The following is an 18,602-nucleotide window of genomic DNA, read 5'->3' on the forward strand; positions in this document are numbered from 1 at the left end:
AGAGCACCGCTGCGGCCAGCCTCACCTGCATGCTTGGTGTTTTTGTCTATAAAACAAGGACTCGGGGGTGGGGCTGTTTGTCAGGGATCTTTTCAATTGCCATCAACTGAGGGCATGCAGGGGAAGCAACTTCCCACCCCATAAAAAAGCTCGTGGTGCTGGAATCCTCCTGCCAGGTAGAAAAGCCCCCCACTCAGTGCAGCTGTAGGGTAAAGAATTGGGGTGGAGGTTGTCCCCCCTGCCAACATCTAGGAGGCTACTATGGTATAAGACTTTGGTATCTCTTCTGCCCCTGCTATGAAAAAGAAGTCCCCCGCCCCAAGAGAACAGGAAGTACTACCCCTCAGGCAGCAGTAAGTCCCACCCCACAGAAAACAGGTAGCTCCTCCCTGATACAAAGAGGAAGCCCTGCCCTGCAAAGACCAGGGAGTCCCAGTCCTAAGAGAACAGGAAGTCCAGCCCTGATGCAAAGAAGTGCTACCCTGTATGGAAAAGGAAGGTCTCCACTCGGCCAACAGGGCGTGCTTGCCACTGTGGAACAGGGAGCCTTAGCATGCCAAGAAATCTGAGTTGCTGTGCCAAAGAGGAGGTCCCATCCTGCCACTCTTTCTTTGCTGTTACCCTCCCTCCCTAGTTCACAATCATGTTGCCCAAAGGCACCTTCTCTGTCCCCTCCCAGCTTTCCCCCCACACAATAAATGCTGGTGGCTGTCCCCCAACATGCAAGCTATTTTCTCCAACACCCCACTTTGGATGCAACTCCTTCAGACCAACACCCTCCAAGGCCCAGCCCCACACCCAAGGTGAACAGGAGAGTGCATTACAACCACAAGCATGAAAGCTAAAAAAATCCGTACAGTGAGCTGGGAAAGCTAGGTCAGCCAGGAAAACTCCCAATTACCTACAGCCAGGAGGACTTGGAGCAGCTTGGGAAAACCCTGCAGCCTCGGTGTTACCTGAAGGCCACTTGAAATGGCAAGCGTCACCTGGTACCATCCAGCATCTCTGGGAACATGTGATGCGATTCAGATGTTCGGCTGGTACTTAGAGACTGAGGCATAACTGAGAATGATGAGTCACCTAGAAAGTCCAAGCTGAGACACAAAACTACACTCAAAGAGCTCTGAACTGCTTAAAGATTCCATAGTAATCTAGAACACTAAGCATCACCTAGAACTTCAAGCACATAGCCAAGAACAGCTAGATAACCTTGGAGAGCTACTTATAAAAATCAAGTGTTGCCCTAAAACAGCCAGAAAGATTTGGAACTTCGGGAATGACATATACGCTGCAGTTCTGCTTAGAGAACTCAGGTACAGTCTGCAATATGATGAGTCACCTAGAATGCCTAACATGGCCCAAGACAGCTAGAGAGACTAGAGTCTCCAATAAAACACAGACAACGTGGGAATAGTTAGGACACCAAGAGTCGCTTGGAGCATTCAGCAGGGGGGCGAGATCGTGCCAGACTCCAGCACGTGGAACATCACAGAGCAAGCGAGAATCCCTCAGTGTAGCAGACATCTTGTGCCCACAGACACTGAGTCCCTGATGGCTCCACTGCCCCAGCCTTAGCATGAGAACTGTAGACAGGCCACCATTGTCCCGTTCTTCCTCCTCACACAGAGGAAGTGAGAGAGATGGAGGGGAAAGAGTTGTCTTATGGGCGAGGGGGGTTCCATTGTGAATGTAGCTCCCGCTCCTCCCCCGGCACCTATGGACAGGCTTCTGATTCCCTTCAACTCGTCTTGGGTTGCAAAAGTTTTGTTAATTAAAACATTGTGTTAAACGATGACAGGAGAAATGCCCCCCCACTGAACAGAACATACAAGGTCACTCAGAGCATCTGTTACATTGTTATTATTCATTTTTCAAGTCACTTCTAAGTCCCACAGTTACAAATAAATTAACAAGACAGGCTCAGACCCTGGAAGATTCAAACGTAAAGCGTTCAAACACTAGGAACGGACTACCTTTGGCAAAGTTACCGCGATTCTCCACCCCTCCTGGTCACTCACTGACAGGGCAGCTTCAGGGAAGGGGCAGATGCTGGCACGGCCCTCTCTGGAGCATCCCCCTGGCTCAGCACCCAGGGCAGACGCTTCCCCCAAGCCACACGGGGGATGCACAGCAAAGCACTGTCACCCTGAGGTGCTACTTGGGCTTCCCAGCCTGACGTGAGGCTGAGTTTGGAGAGGGGCCATCCAAATGCGGGATGGTGCCGCGCCCTTGTGGTGCCAAGACCAGAAGGGACCTCCTCCCTCCCCAAGGCTCCTCCAGCCCCTGAAACGAAAAGGAAAACCCACGAAGGAAAGGAAATGGAGGGTCGCTCCGCCGAACAACAGGGGAGGGTGCCACTCCCCCCCCCGCCCAGCACGCACCCGAATAAAGCTTTTCTATTTGGTTTCTCTTTAAAGTAGATGAGGTATATGGCAGGCTATCTCTGGAGAACCTGGTGCTGGGTTTCACGGCACCGTGGGGGGGAGGGGATCCCCAGCCCAGCCCAGCCCAGCCCAGCCCCCTCCCTGCCGCTCCCCAGGAGGCGTTACGTAAATATTTGGTTTCACAGCTGTAGTTTAAAGCTTGTTTGGGTATTTATTCGGAACCCCTCTCTGGTGAGGGGTGCTGGCTCAGGGAGTGTGGGGGCCCACCGGTGCATTTCTTAGGGACTCACGACTTGCCCATCACACATGCACACACGCACCATTTCTGGTATCTGGCCCCTCCGAGCCATCTCGCAGAGAGCTGGGGTTAGAGCCCAGGGCTACATCTACGTAGCGGTGCGTGAGTTTGAAATTGGTAACCCCGCTACAGGAGGAGCAAGGCCTGTTTTGAAATTGGCGCTGTTAAGACATGGACCAGCGCTACTTTGAAATAAGCCATGGCACAACAGCACGAATTCGAAACAGTGCTGGGGAGCCAGAAATGCTGCTTCCAAATAGGTGGTGCTCTGTGGTAACGCATTCTTGTGTGCAGTTGTGTTCTTCCAAAGAGCTTTTCAAAACATCTTCTTTTCAAATAGGGCTGCAGTGTAGATGTAACCCAAGAGTCCAGCCCTGGTGCTAAGATACTGGACTCCCTAGGAAATGCAGCCCCAGTGCAGTGGATACCCCATGGCCTGGGTTAGCCATGGACACCATAGAAAGCCAATGGCCCCCACAGTGATCCCACCTGGCCTCTCTCACACCTCTTCCCTGTTAGGTGCAGGGGCTGCCCCAGCCAGTGCTGAGTGCCCAGCACTCCCTGTTCCCCTCCTGGAGATAGGGGCATTTTTGGTCTAAAATCCTTTTTTTTTTAAACAATTTTTGGTTTTTTTGGTTTTTTTTTTGGTTTTTTGGGGTTTTTTTGTTTTTTTTTTGTTTGCTTTTTGTCATCTCAAACTTTTTGCGTTTGGGGTTATTTTTGTTAATTTTTTGGTTTTTTTCATTTTTGTCATTTTTATATATACAGTAAGAAGCGATAAAGCAGAACATAGAATTTCTCTCTATAAAAAAAAAGGAAGAGTTCCCGCTCCCTCTTTCTCCCGCCCCCGAAACAAAAATATTCCCAAAAGAAAGAAGAAGAGAGTTCACTAAAACAGTTACATTCCACCTAGGAAACTTGTTCAGGCAGCACGTCCAGGAGAGACCGGCCATCACGCCTGCTGCTCCTCTCTCCCAGCCCGAGGAGAACCCCAGCTCCTCTCACGCACCTCGCAGGGTGAAAAAACAGCCGTTTCAAGTCTGGGTTTTTGTTTGGTTGTTGGTTTTTTTGGTATCTTCTGTGTTTAAAACTAGGTGTTTCGGTCAGTTTCTTTGTAAAGCAAAGTTTCACAGTATGTTTGTTTTGTGTTCTCAAACCCACCTGAACTCTATGAACACAGCTAAAAGCAGGAGCTAAAATGAGGTCAAAATTCTTTTTCTTTCCTTTAAAGAAAGGTTGGTTTGTTGTCAAAGTTTTCTTTTTTTTTTTTTTAACTTTCCCATTCTGTTCTTTAATTGCCGAATGGCGTTTTCTCATGGCTAACTTCCTTCTCTGAAAGGAGCAAGACTTTGGTTTGCAGGCGTTGAAAAAACAAAATGAAAAAATCACGCACAAGAGTTCATCCAACCAAAGAAAAAGTCGTCTTTGTGTTTAAACACAACCAGACAAGATCTCAGCGTTTTGAGAAGCCATTTGTAAAGCTTTTTCCGGCATCAGAGAGGGGCATTCAGAACTCAGCCCCTTTCACATTCTGGCCATTTGGTTTATTTGAAACTGGTTGGTTTGGTTTTGTCCTTTGTGACATAAACCAGGGCTTCTCAACGCAAAGTCCATGAGGTATTTTTTTCAAGACAGAGAAAGAGCGTTAGGCCATCAGGCTAGTCAAAAAAGTCAACACGCCCCTTGAGTTCCAGGTTTTACAACCCTTTCTTCTTCAACTAAAGGTTTGTATTTGCGTTTTCTTATATCACTTAGTTCCGAATTTTTTTGGTTCAAAACTTTCCATCACATCCCGAGTCTTTGCCGTGAGAGCAGAAGTCTTCATGCCAATGTTTTCCTGTACACAGATCTAGAGTTCTTTGTTTGGTTTTGGTTTTGGTTTTGGTTTTGTTTTTTTTTGTTTGTTTTCTTTTTTTGGTTTCTTTTGGAAAATGTAAAGAAAGCTGAAATCCCGTTTTTCCTTCCTTTGTCATTTTGTCAGGCACTGGAATATGATTTTTTTTCAGAATGTAGATATAAAAATAAGAATAAACCGTTATATGTCCTTCCCCTAGTTCAGAAAAATAACCCCAGAGGTTCCCACGCTGAACTGAGAACTGAGAACCGGAATGGAAAAGGTCTGGTAGAAAAACTGAAATGAAGAAAGCAAAGTTCCTTCCCTTTAAAAACCAATCTCGGCTTCATTGCGGCCTGTCCCGGGCGGAGAGCGGCTCCACCCCGTCCTGCAAAGTGCAGCGCTCAGTGTGGCCCTACTGGCAAAGCACGGCAGGGTCTTTGCGAGGCTGGGAGCCCCGCATCTGCCCCAAGACCATGCAGCAGTTTCAGCAGTTTAAGGGGGAGTTTAATGCGATTTAACCAGGCGGCCACAGAGCCCCGAAGGCCTCCTTGGTCCCAGGCTAAACCAGGCGTGTCTGGGTTTCACTCAATTCGGAGCAGCTTGAAGCTGTGCTGAGCTCCACATGGGCAGAGGCGCCAGCAGCTCCAGCCGATCTCAGGAAAGTGGCAATTCAGCTGGGTCGCTGCCGGTGGGGCACTCCCCAAAGGTAATTCCTTGTGCCACTAACCATTGGGCCTTATTTCCAGCCCAAATTTGACCAGCTTTAATGCAGCTCTTGCTTTGCCTTTCTCCACTAGGGTCAAGATTTCCTTCCTGTGGACGTGCTCAGCCACACCTATCACATCATCTCCCTGGCTTCTTCCGGAGAGGCTGCTGGTGCTGCGGTAAGATGGGTTAAATTGGAGCAGTCCCCAGGCAGGCCTGGCCTAGGAAATCCAGCGGGCAGAGCTGAAACCTCCTTGGGACAATTCTTACCGAGTGCAGCAGAGAAGCCACCTCTGCACCCAGTTAGTTCTTTACAAAAATAAAAGCAAGTTGAAAAAATAGACATTTATCAAAGCAAAAGCAAAAGCATGTTGGAAAGAGTGACTGTGCTGCGAGCAGGCTCCTGCCCGCCCCACGAGCCCCCTCCTGGCTGGCAAAGAAAAATCAAGTCACAATAAATAAAAGGGTTCAAAAGATATTTGACCAGACAGAGAGGTTAGAAAAGTCTGTAAAAAGCCTTTGGGCGAAGCTAGGACTGGTGATGGGTTGGGAGTTTTTGGTGCGAGATTGTTTAACTTCTTTCCCCTATTTCTTCTTCCTGTGCAATTAAAAAACAACTGCGTATTTTTTTTCATGTTTACCCCAAAAAAATGTCCAAGAAACACTCAGCGAAAAATCAGACCAAAGGAATTCCACTGGCTGCAGAGCGAGTCTTGTCACCCTCTGGCCGGCCCCCGCTTCCAATGAACATCCAAAACACGCGAGATTGCGCTTGAAAATCTCGAGATTTCAAATTAAACAAAAACACTCACAACCCACCGGGGGGTTCGCTGCACTCTGCTTTCAGCGCCTTCAGGGTCACAAGCCACAAGGTTTTCTCCAGGCCCCTCCGAGCTGGAGAGTCCGGCTCTGCTGCTCCGGGTGCTGCCCAGCGTGGGGCCCCCTGGAGCCAGGACCGCTGTGGTGGGGACTGCTTCTTGGGCATGTGGCGGGGGGCATCAGAACTGCAAAGCACGTCTGGGGGCGCCAGCGCCGGGGGCTCAGGGTTGCTTTCTCCATCTCTCGGCCCTTGGTTTGGTGCTTTGGGTTATTTTTGGTTGATTTCTTCGTTTGGCTGATGCTGACAGTTTTGTTTTGCTTTCACTCGTCTCTTGCTGCCTTCCCTCCCCCTGCAGCAGTGGTGGGCAGCTCCCCGCCGCCCCTCACTCCGTCTTGGCATCCGGCTCGCAAGCTGCCAGCCCGGCCTGGCCTGGGGAAGGCCCGGCCGCCTCACTGGAGGAGCTGCAAGAGGAGCAGGAGGAGGACGAGGAGGAAGAGGAGGCGGCGCTGAGGCTGGGGGATTTGCTGGACAGGGAGGCGGCCACGGCAGCCGAGACCAGCCCCATGCTCCCCGGGGTGGCGCTCAGCAGCGGCAGCCCGGCGTGGTTGAGGAAGAGCGGTGAGGTAACAATGCTCTGGCTCCCCGTGGTGCCGGCTGTAGTACCCAGGACCAAGTTACCGCTGGCATCAAGGCTGGTAATGGGCAGGGTTCCACCACTGGCCAGCGCTGCGGAGAGACAGGCGGCTTAGCTGCAGACGGCGTCCATTCCCTGCCCCGAGTCCAGCAGCCCCCCGCCTGGAGGCCAGATGGGGGCTGGTGCCCCTGGTGGGGACAGGCTCTGCATCCTGGTCCCCCCCGCCCTCCAGCAGTCAGATTCCCTGCCCTTTGGTCGGCACCTCCTGGAGGGGACAGGCCCCTGCCCCCCAAGCCAGCCAGTCCCTGCCCTGGGACCAGATCAGTGCCATCAGTGCCACAGCGGACAGGCACCTGCCTCATCCCTGCCCCCCAAGCAGGCACCCCCCTGTGAGGTGACGTGTAGGACACAGAACAGACACGGTGCATGAGGGCCGGTTAGTGAGCGGATGGGATGGATGGTTACTGGGCACTATGGTGTCAGCTACAGGCCATGGATGGGATGAGGGGGGCCCAGACTGAATGAGTAGGTGGGGGTGTCTGGGGTGTCACCGGCCGGCCTTGCACACTCCTTGCACACTCACCTGGCAGGATGACACATGCACCAGGCCTCACAGCCCTACTTCCTCCTGATCTGCACCCACAAGCGGATCTCTGCACATCCACTCTCCTTGCACACTGCTGCCTGATCCCCACACGCACACAGATCTCAGCATCCCCAACCCTCGGACACACGCCACATCACACACTCACTGCCCATGCACTCGGGGAACAACTGGGGGCATCATTCACCATTCTACTGTCCTGTCCTCACCCCGGAGGGGTGCTTCAGTTTCCTGGGCTCTGCACCAATCCATAGGTGGTGATCAGAATTTCGGGTGTGACTCCCACTGAGGGAGGCTGCCCCAGCCCTTGGTAACCTGAGCCTGGAAGGGTATGTGACGAGGTGACATGTTTTGCCTGGGAAGCAGGAGGGGCTGGTTGGAGGACTGGGACCAGCAGCTGGCCGTGGGTCAGTCTCCGCTGACTCGGGGCTGCAGCGGGAGAGCTAGGACCTGGCTCAGGGTCCCCCTTCCCCAAGATGGAGTGCAGAGATGGCTCTTGTGATGACAAGTCTGGTCTAGGCCATGTCCCCGTCGTCTGACAACCCGTCTGGCCTCCCTGCTGGTGAAAGCACAGCTCCCTGCCAAGGGGTGCAGGGCCTGGTGACCCTCCCACCTCGGGGATACTGGTGGCAGGGGTGGGATGCACTGCACCCCATGGCTGGAGCAGCCGGCAGGAAGCGACTGGCGCACCAGAGAACGAAGGAGAAGGAGGCCGTGGTTGAGCTGTTGGTGTTGGACCAGATCTACAAACTCTTCTCTGGTTCTCAAGGAAGACATTAACCACCCAGACATTTGTTGGGTGACCAATACAGCAGCACACAGACAATCCAAGAAGTTTTTGAAGTTGGAGATAACTTCCTGGTACAAGTGCTGAAAGAATTGACCAGGGGCCGTGCGCAATTTGACCTGCTGCTCACAAACAGGGAAGAATTAGTAGGAGAAATAGAAGCAGGTGGCAACCTGGGCTGCAGCGACCACAAGATGGTAGATTTCAGGCACCTGACACAAGGAAGAAGAGTGAGCAGTAACATACAGGCCCTTGAGTTCAGAAGAGCAGACTTGACTCCTGAGAGAACTGATAGATATGAAAGGGAAAGGAGTTCAAGAGAACTGCCGGCATTTTGAAGAAGTCTTATTAAAGGCACAGGAACAAACCATCCCAGTGCAGTAAGACAGGCAAATATGGTAGGCAACCAGCTTGGCTTACGAGGAAAATCCTGGGCAAGCTCAAACTCCAAAAGGGTGTGTATGAGAAGTGGAAATGAGGACAGTTGCTTAAGGAGGAGTATAAGTACAGGGCTGGAGAATGCCAGGGGACAATCAGGAAAGCGAAAGCACAATTGGAACTCCAGCTGGCAAGACATGTGAATGGCAATAAGACAGGTTTCTACAGGCATGTTAACAACAGGAGGGTTATCAGAGAGGGTGTGGGGCCATTGCTGGATGTGGGAGGTAACCTAGTGACAGATGATGCAGGAAGAGATGAACTACTCGTTGCTTTTTTTGTCTTTGTCTTCATGGACAAGATCAGGTCCCAGCCTACGGCACTAGGCAATGTCATATTGCTATTTATTCGGCTTTGGTGAGGCCGTATCTGGAGTAGTGTGTCCAGTTCTGGGCCCCCAATTATAGGAAGGATGTGGATACACTGGACAGGGTCCACCGGAGGGCGACCAAAATAATTAGGGGGCTGGAGCGTATGACATGAAGAAAGGGTGAGGGAATTGGGACTGTTTAGTCTGCAGAAGAGAAGACTGAGGGGAGGACTTGATAACAGCCTTCAACTTACTGAAGGGAGGCTGCAGTGGTCACAGATGGCAGAACACGGAAAAATGGCCTCAAGTTGCAGTTGGGAAGGTCCAGGTTGAACACTAGGAAAACTTTTTCACTAGGAGGGTGGTGAAGCATTGGAATGTTCTACCCCGGGAAGTAGTGGAGTCTCCATCCCTGTAGGTGTTTAAGTCTCATAGAATCATAGAAGAGTAGGACTGGAAGGGACCTCGAGAGGCCATCAAGTCCAGGCCCCTGCCCTCATGGCAGGACCAAGCACTTTCTAGTCCATCCCTGAAAGCCACCTCTCTAACCTCTTCTTAAATAGCTCCAGTGATGGAGATTCCACCACCTCCCTTGGCAATTCGTTCCAGTGTTTGATCACCCTGACAGTTAGGAACTTTTTCCTAATGTCCAACCTGAACCTCCCCTGCTGCAATTTAAGTCCATTGCCTCTTGTTCTATCCTCAGAGGCAAGGAAGAACAAGTTCCCTCCCTCTGCCTTATGACACCCTTTTAGATACCTGAAAACTGCTATCATGTCCCCCCTCAATCTTCTCTTTTCCAAACTAAACAAGCCCAATTCTTTCACCCTTTCTTCACAGGTCATGTTCTCTAGACCTCTGATCATTCTCGTTGCTCTCCTCTGGACCCTCTCCAATTTCTCCACATCCTTCCTGAACTGCGGTGCCCAGAACTCGACACAATACTCCAGCTGAGGCCAAACCAGCGCAGAGTAGAGAGGGAGAATGATTTCTTGTGTCTTGTTCACAACACACCTGTTAATGCATCCTAGAATCATGTTTGCTTTTTTTGCAACAGCATCACACTGTTGACTCATATTTAGCTTGTGGTCCAGTATAACCCCTACATCCCTTTCTGCTGTACTCATTCCTAGGCAGTCCTTTCCCATTCTGTATGTGTGACACTGATTGTTCCTTCCTAAGTGGAGCACTTTGCATTTGTCCTTATTAAACTTCATCCTGTTTACCTCAGCCCATTTCTCCAGTTTATCCAGATCCTTTTGAATTATGATCCTATCCTCCAAAGCAGTTGCAATCCCTCCCAGCTTGGTATCATCTGCAAACTTAATAAGTGTACTTTCTATGTCAATATCTAAATCGTTAATGAAGATATTGAACAGAACCGGTCCTAAAACAGACCCCTGCGGAACCCCACTAGTTATACTTTTTCAGCAGGATTGAAAACCATAAATAACTACTCTCTGGGTACTGTTATCCAGCCAGTTGTTCACCCACCTTATAGTAGCCCCATCTAAGTTGTATTTGCCTAGTTTATTGATAAGTATATTATGTGAGACCATGTCAAATGCTTTACTGAACTCTAGGTATATCACATCCACCGCTTCTCCCTTATCCACAAGACTCGTTATTCTATCAAAGAAAGCTATTAGATTGGTTTGACACGATCTGTTTTTAACAAAACCATGCTGGCTGTTCCCTATCACCTTACCACCTTCCAAATGCTTGCAGATGATTTCTTTAATTACCTGCTCCATTATCTTTCCTGGCACAGAAGTTAAGCTGACTGGCCTGTAGTTTCCCAGGTTATTCTTGTTCCCCTTTTTATAAATGGGTACTATATTTGCCCTTTTCCAGTCTTCTGGAATCTCTCCCGTCTCCCATGATTTTCCAAAAATGATTGCTACAGGCTCAGATACCTCTTCTATCAGCTCCTTGAGGATTCTAGGATGCATTTCATCAGGCCCTGGTGATTTGCAGACATCTAATTTTTCTAAGTAAATTTTAATTTGTTCTTTTCTTATTTCAACTTCTAAACCTACCCCTTTTCCACTAGCAGTCTCTATGTCAGGCATTCCTTCAGATTTCTCAGTGAAGACCGAAACAAAGAAATCATTAAATACCTCTGCCATTTCCAAATTCCCTGTTACTGTTTCTCCCTCCTCATGGACCAATGGTCCTACCCTCTCCTTGGTCTTCCTCTTGTTACCAATATATTTGTAAAAAGCCTTTTTGTTTCCCTTTATGCTTGTAGCTAGTTTGAGCTCATTTTGTGCCTTAGCCTTTCTAACCTTGCTCCTGCATGCTCGTGTTGTTTGCCTATATTCGTCCTTTGTAATTTGTCCTAGTTTCCATTTCTTATGCGATTCCTTTTTTATTTTCAGATCATGCAAGATCTCCTGGTTAAGCCAAGGCAGTCTTTTGCCATGTTTTCTACCTTTCCTACGCAGCGGGATAGCTTGCTTTTGGGCCCTTAATAATGTCCCTTTGAAAAACTGCCAACTCTCCTCAGCCATTTTTCCCCTCAGTTTAGCTTCCCATGGGACCTTACCTACCAGCTGTCTGAGTTTACCAAAATCTGCCTTCCTGAAATCCATTATCTCTATTGTACTGTTTTCCCTTCTACCCTTCCTTAGAATTGTGAACTCTATGATTTCATGATCACTTTCACCCAAGCATCCTTCCACTTTCAAATTCTCAATAATTTCCTCCCTATTTGTTAAAATTTGTTAAAATCTCAGCTCAACAAAGCCCTGGCTGGGCTGATCTGATGGGTTTGGTCCTGCTTAGAGCAGGGGGCTGGACTTGATGGCTTCTTTAGGTCTCTTCCAGCTCTATGGTTCTATGATTCTATATGAGAAGGAGGTGTGCAGCCCTCACTGGGAAAGAACAGCTAGATGCACGTTAATCCATGGGTCCAGATTCCATGCACCCAAGGGGACTGAGGGAATTTGCAGACATCATTGCAGAGCCTTTGGCCATTATCTGAAAACTTGTGGAGATTGGGAGAGATCCCAGTTGACTGGAGAAAGGCAAATGTAGAGCCCATCTTTAAAAAAGAAAAGAAGAACAATCCAGGGAACTATAGACCAGTCAACCTGACCTCAGTCCCCAGAAAAATCATGGAGGGGATCCTCAAGGAATCCATTCTGGAGCACTGGGAAGGGGTGAAAGTGATCAAGAGATGTCACCCTGGATTCACCAAGGGCAAGTTGTGCCTGACCAATCTGATTAACTTCTATGAGGAGGTAACTGGCTCTGTGGACATGGGGAAGTCAGTAGATGTGATTTCTCTCGACTTCAGCAAAGCTTTTGATACCATCTCCCACAACATTCTTGCCCATAAGTTAAGGAAGTCTGGGTTGGATACACGGACTGTGAGGTGGATAGAAAGCTGGTTGGATGGCTGGGCCCAACGGGTAGTGATCAATGCCTCAGTGTCTGGCTGGCTGTCGGTTTTCACATGGAGTGCCCCAAGGATCAGTTCCAGGGCTGGTGTAGTTCAACATCTTTATTAATGACCTGGATGAGGGGATGGATTGCACCCTCAGCAAGTCTGCAGATGACACTAAGCTAGGGGGTCAGGTAGATACACTGGAGGGTAGGGATGGGGTCCAGAGGGACCTAGAGAAATTGAAGGTTTGGGCCAAAAGACATCCGATGAGGTTCAACAAGTAGAAGTGTAGAGTTCTGCACTTGGGACGGAAGAATCCCAACCCCTGTTTCAGGCTGGGGAACGACTGGCTAAGTAGCAGTGCAGCAGAAAAGGACCTGGGGATTGCAGTGGATGAGAGGCTGGATATGAGTCAACAGTGTGCCCTGGTAGACAAGAAGGCTAATGGCTTATTGGGGTGCATTAGGAGAAGCATTTCAGGCAGATCTAGAGAAGTTATTATTCCCCTCTACTCAGCACTGGTGTGGACACATTGCGTCTAGTTCTGGCTTCCCAGTATAGAAAGGATGTGGACATAGTAGAGCAGGTTCAGTGGAGGGCAATTAAAATGATTGAGGAGCTGGAGCAAATGACCTGTGAGGAGAGGCTGAGAGATTTGGGCTTGTTTAGTTTGCAGAAGAGAAGACTGAGGGATGATTTGATAGCAGCCTTCAACTTCATAGAATCCTAGGGCTGGAAGGGACCTCAGGAGGTCAAGTCCAGCCCCCTGCCTGAAGCAGGATCAACCCCAACTAAGTCATCCCCCAGCCAGGACTATGTCAATCTGCGACATATAAACCTCCAGGGATGGAGAGTCTACCACCTCCCTCAGCAATAGTCATTTCAGCGCCTCATTAGTAGTCTCCGATTTGGCCATTAGCACGTCCATTTCAAAATTTTGGCCAAGTTTGGCCACAGCCTTATAGAAGAGTAAGACATGATTCCCCTTACAGAAACCATGCTGGCTTTTGCCCAACAAACTATGTTCTTCTACGTGTCTGATAATTTTATTCTTGACTATGGTTTCAACTGATTCGCCCAGTACTGATGTTAGACTTACTGGTCCATAATTGCCAGGATCATCTCTAGAGCCCTTTTTAAATATTGGTGTTACATAGCTATCTCCCAGTCACTGGATACAGAAACTGACCACCAAATAGAGACAGGCACCCACTCCCCATAAAGAGTGCCCCATTCAGAGCCCTGGGGAGAACATCCCAGGACGTGGAATGAGAGGGCCAAGACATGCTGGCCCTAGGGGTGATCCAGCCTTCTTCCAGCCCTTGGGCCTCTCCAGTGGTGCAGGTAACTGCTGGAGGTTTGGGCCACAATTAGCTCTATTGCTGTGTGAGAAGGGGAAGCCAGACAAGGTGGTCTGGACCAAGCAATGCCAGGAGGCTCTCTGAGCATTGAAGGAGGCCCTGGGCAGGGTCCCAGTGCCGGCAAACCCAGACTTTGACAAGCCCTTCATGGTGTTCAATGATGTGTCAGACACGGGGCTGGGCACTGTGCTAACGCAGGTGAATGACAAGTGGGAGAGACACCCCGCTATGTACCTGAGGAGGAAGCTGCTGGGCCACAAGCAGAACTCCGCGGCCATAGAGAAGGGATGTCTGGCCATGGGGTGGGCTCTGGGGAAGCTGCAGCTGTAGCTGTTTGGACGGCGTTTCGCTGTGTACACTGATCACTCACCCCTGACCTGGCTGCACCACATGAGAGGGACCAGCACCAGCTCCGGCTGTGGAACTGCTCCTGCAGGACTGCCACATGAAGATGGTCTTATGTTGTGTTAAGGGGAGCAACAATGTTATAGCCCAGGGGTCAGCAACCTTTCCAAGGTGGAGGGCTGAAATTTGACCTCTGACTTCTATATATGGTCCAAGTGCCAGTGATAAAGTCACCACTAGTCCTACCGACAGCAGCTGCATGCATAGATACATTCAGATGTGGAGTGTCACCAGTCAGGGGGTGGTTGGTGGCATTGGCTGGTCACTTGTTAATCTGGCTTCGAGCAAGCACCCGGCTGCACGTCGCTCTAGGGTTGCTGACCCTTGTGCCAGATGCTGCTCCCTGCGGTGGGACTCAAAGGGGTGTGATGTGACAAAGGGGGCATGTGGGGACTTTACGTCCCTGGCTCGGTTGCATTGGCAGTAACTCCACTGGGGCGCTGCACAAATGCCTGCATGGTGGTGGGAATGCCCATGCGACAGCCTCCCTGATGTCCCCAAAGGCTGATGCCCTGTGTACCCTAGGCCCAAGGGGGGCGACCAGGTAACCCTGTTTGCCTAGGAAGCAGGACAAAGGCCAGAGGGAGGAGGGTCTGGGCGTGAGTCAGACTTGGCAGGGCCGTGTGTACGAGGGGAGGTCCAGGGCCCTGGCTCAGGGCCCCCTCCCCCCAGGATGGCTCATACTGATGGCTCCTGTGCTGACAAGTCTGGCCTGGCCTGTGTCCCCGTCCCCTGATAACCCGCCTGGCCTCCCTGCTGCTGAGAGCTGCAGCTCCCTGCGGAGATGGGGGAGGGCCCAGTGACCTCCCCACACCTTGTTGACACACACACCCTCCCGACTCTCCAAACACAGATCTCTGCACATCGCTGGTCTCAGCAAACACACTCTGCCTGCAGGCGCCCGCACACACTCACACAGGCAAGATTCACACTCACGTCTGGGCCATCGCACTTGTGCCCATTTGCCTCGGACAAACCTGGCTCCAGACATGCTGTGAGCCCCCACTCACGCCCCTCACACAGGCCCAGGCCGCGCCACACCGGCCAGTGGGCAGAGCAGATGGCAGCAGGCTGCTCATGCCACGCACCTTGGATGGTGGCCAGTGGGTTGGTGGCCATTAGCGCTGGGTTTAACCCTGCGTTCACCCCTAGCACTGTGCTTCTGAAAATCAAACCAGATGCGGCAGGTTAGGCTGGGGAAACCGCCAACATCCACCCCCCGCCCCGCCCCACTGTGGCACTGGGCCCCCACGGCCAGAGGGCACCAGTGCCCCACATCACCACCTATGCTGCTGGCCTCAGCTCCCAGCCTCTCGCTAAGAGTGCTGCCCCCCTCCCCCCCAGCACCGGAAGACCCTGGGACATGGTTGACCCCTTCCCTCTGCCGTAGCCCCACACGGCCGCCCCACTGCTCACCCTGTGCTAGGATTCAGGCCCGAGAGGCTGATGGCCGAGTGGCTGCTGCTCTGGGGGCTGGGGTTGGTGCTGTTGCAGGGAGGTGGCGTGGCAGAATTGAGGCCAGAGGGTCCCCCGCCTGCCCCTGTCCGGCTGGGAGTCAAGGGGCCGACTGCTGAGGACAAGGTAGTCACTGCAAGAGAGAAGGGGGGACAGGGGATCAGGGGAGCGAGCAGCTCATCTAGGCAAACAGACTGTCTTGGGCTCATCCTGCCAGTTGAGTTTAGGTAGGTCCTAGGTAAACACAGGCTTTCACATATTTCTTCTGTCTCATTCCTGTAGGTCAGGTGCAGTGAGTGCAGATCCTATGTAAACATAAGGGCCTCACTGCTCGAGTCTCCTCCACTGAATAGGTCCCATTGCTGTTGGTCGGATGCAAATACAGTGCCTCAGTTTCCCACACTGGCTGAGTGGGCTCCTGTTTGTGTATGTTCTACATGAACATGAGGGAAGGACACACCTGTTGTGCTCAGACTGCTAGAAGCCTGGGAGAGCGGGAGACTCACGCCGGGGCCTGGACTTGTCACCTGGGCAGAGAGACAGAGAGTCAGGGTCATGGGATGCCAGGCAGCCACCTCTGGGGTGGGGCACAGGGAGCTGCCACACATGTGCAGGGGCAGAACATACCATGAGAGGGCAGCGGCGGGGGGTCGTACTGTGAGGGTACTGCTGAGGTACGTACCATGTAAGGGCTGTAAGGGGCAGGTGGAACCAGGTGGGGGGCTCTACAGAGGTACGTACCAGGTGATGGCTGCATGGGGGCTCCATGTGCAGACTGTACCATGGGGGAGGTGCATATTAAGGGAAAACTGGAAGTGGTGGTGTGTACCACGTGAGGGCTGGTATGTACCACACGGGAGTCGTACCCGAAGGGTTGGTATGCACCATGGCGGGGCTAGGAAACACCGCCTGGAGGCTGTTCCTGAGAGATCAGTGTGTACCATGTGGGGACCATACTGGGGGGTAGGTACCATATGGGAGCTGTATTTGGGGGTCGGTACGTACCGCGTGGGGGCCATGCCCAGGGGTCTGTACGTATCGCATGGGGGCCATGCCCAGGGGTTGGTACGTACCGCATGGGGGCCATGCCGAGGGGTCGGTACGTACCGCGTGGGGGCCATGCCCAGGGGTCGGTACGTACCACGTGGGGGGCCATGCCCAGGGGTCGGTACATACCACATGTGGGCCATAGCCAGGGGGCTTGCTCTGGGTGGGCAGCATGGGGGTGCTGCTGCAGGGATTGATGCGTTTCTCCTTCTGGCGGCGGTTGCAGAACCAGACGCGGATCACCTCCTTCTCCATGTTCAGCTGCTCAGCAATCAGCAGGATCTCCTCTGAGGTAGGCTTCTGGTTCTGGGAGGCAGGAACAGACCATGAGAGTAGTTATTAATGGTTCTCAATCCTGCTGGAAAGGTATAACAAGTGGGGTTCCGCAGGGGTCTGTTTTGGGACCGGTTCTGTTCAATATCTTCATCAACGATTTAGATATTGGCATAGACAGTACGCTTATTAAGTTTGCAGATGATATCAAGCTGGGAGGGGTTGCAACTGCTTTGGAGGACAGGGTCAAAATTCAAAATGATCTGGACAAATTGGAGAAATGCCCTGAGGTAAACAGGATGAAGTTTAACAAAGACAAATGCAAAGTGCTCCACTTGGGAAGGAACGATCAGTTTCATGCATACAGAATGGGAGGTGACTGTCTAGGAAGGAGTATGGCTGAAAGGGATCTAGGGGTTATAGTGAACCACAAGTTAAATATGAGTCAATAGTTGATGCTGTTGCAAAAAAGGCAAACGTGATTCTGGGACGCATTAACAGGTGTGTTGTGAACAAGACGTGAGAAGTCATTCTTCTGTTCTATTCTGCGCTGGTTAGGCCTCAGCTGGAGTGTTGTGTCCAGTTCTGGGCGCCGCAGTTCAAGAAAGATGTGGAGAAATTGGAAAGGGTCGAGAAAAGAGAGACAAAAATGATCAAAGGTCTGGAGAACATGACCTATGACAAAAGGCTGAAAAAACTGGGCTTGTTTAGTTTGGAAAAAAGAAGACTGGGAGCGGGGGGGGACATGATAGCGGTTTTCAGGTATCTAAACGGGTGTCATAAGGAGAAGGGAGAAAACTTGTTCTTCTTGGCCTCTGAGGATAGAACAAGAGGCAATGGACTTAAACTGCAGCAAGGGAGGTTTAGGTTGGACATTAGGAAAAAATTCCTAACTGTCAGGGTCGTCAGACACTGGAATAAATTGCCTGGGAGGCTGTGGAAGCTCCATGGCTGGCGATGTCTAAGAACAGGTTAGACAAGTGTCTATCCGGGATGGTCTAGACTGTACTTGGTCCTGCCATTGGGGCAGGGGCTCTACTTGGTGACCTCTCAAGGTCCCTTCCAGACCTAGTGTTCTGTGATTCTATAAGTCCAGCCCCACGGTGGGGTCGGTGCTAAGGTCCACATGGCTCTGGGCCCTGCCTCCAGACAGCGCCAGTGATCATCATTCCCAGGTTCTGGCAAGCCCCAGCCCTGCCCAGCCTGGCTAGTGGCCAGCGAGGGGCCTCTCCTCCCTGTGTTATCCAGCTCTCACCTGCACCCCAACAGCCCAAGCCTTCGCCGCACACCTGGCGGCAGGGAGTTGCGCAGGTGCCGTGTCAAGGGATGTCCTGTTATTTGGTGTAACCCTGCTGCCTGCTCATTTCACCGGGTGAACCCTAGTTCCTTTCTTCTGGGATGGTGTCAGTACCCTGTCCAGATTACCTCCTGCATACCAGCTGTGATTTGACAGCCTCCGTCACACACACCCCTCCGCTCCTCAACAGGTCGGGGATCTGAAGAAATGGGGCTGTCCCACCAAAGCTTATCACCTAATACATTATTTTGTTGGTCTTTAACAGGACTGCTGGTTTGTTCTGTCAGAGTACAGGCTGACATGGCGATCTCTCCCTCACTTTCCCAAGCCCGTTAGTCTCCCCTGTACAGCAGCCCTCCATACCCCAGCACACAGTGGAGGCAAAGGGCAAGGCCTCCCCCAGCTCCTAGTGCTCAACCACACACCTTGCTGTCCCTGTTCACACTGACCCACACCAGGCTGCTTCAGCCTTGAGTCTCCCCTCCCCCGGTGGATCTATTCACATAAAAGTCAACCCTATCAGCAGAACACTGAGCCTGTGTGAGAGTCATTAAGT

The 18,602-nt window shown here is 51.4% G+C and overlaps 1 protein-coding gene across 1 annotated transcript in view; it reads right to left on the reverse strand.

Annotated features, from left to right (window-relative positions):
- Positions 1-6,609: 6,609 nt before the first annotated feature.
- Positions 6,610-18,602, reverse strand: part of POU2F2 (POU class 2 homeobox 2) — an 85,364-nt gene continuing 73,371 nt past the window's right edge. The window contains exons 12-15 of the mRNA XM_074980657.1: positions 16,606-16,782; positions 15,890-15,956; positions 15,391-15,562; positions 6,610-6,770 (exon numbers count right to left, since the gene is read on the reverse strand). Of these exons, the coding sequence (XP_074836758.1) occupies positions 6,731-6,770; positions 15,391-15,562; positions 15,890-15,956; positions 16,606-16,782 (456 nt within the window). The 3' untranslated portion in view covers positions 6,610-6,730. The remainder of the gene's footprint in view (positions 6,771-15,390; positions 15,563-15,889; positions 15,957-16,605; positions 16,783-18,602) is intronic.

The sequence above is a fragment of the Carettochelys insculpta genome, chromosome 30, assembly GCF_033958435.1.
Source record: "Carettochelys insculpta isolate YL-2023 chromosome 30, ASM3395843v1, whole genome shotgun sequence".
Classification (NCBI taxonomy): Eukaryota; Metazoa; Chordata; order Testudines; family Carettochelyidae; genus Carettochelys; species Carettochelys insculpta.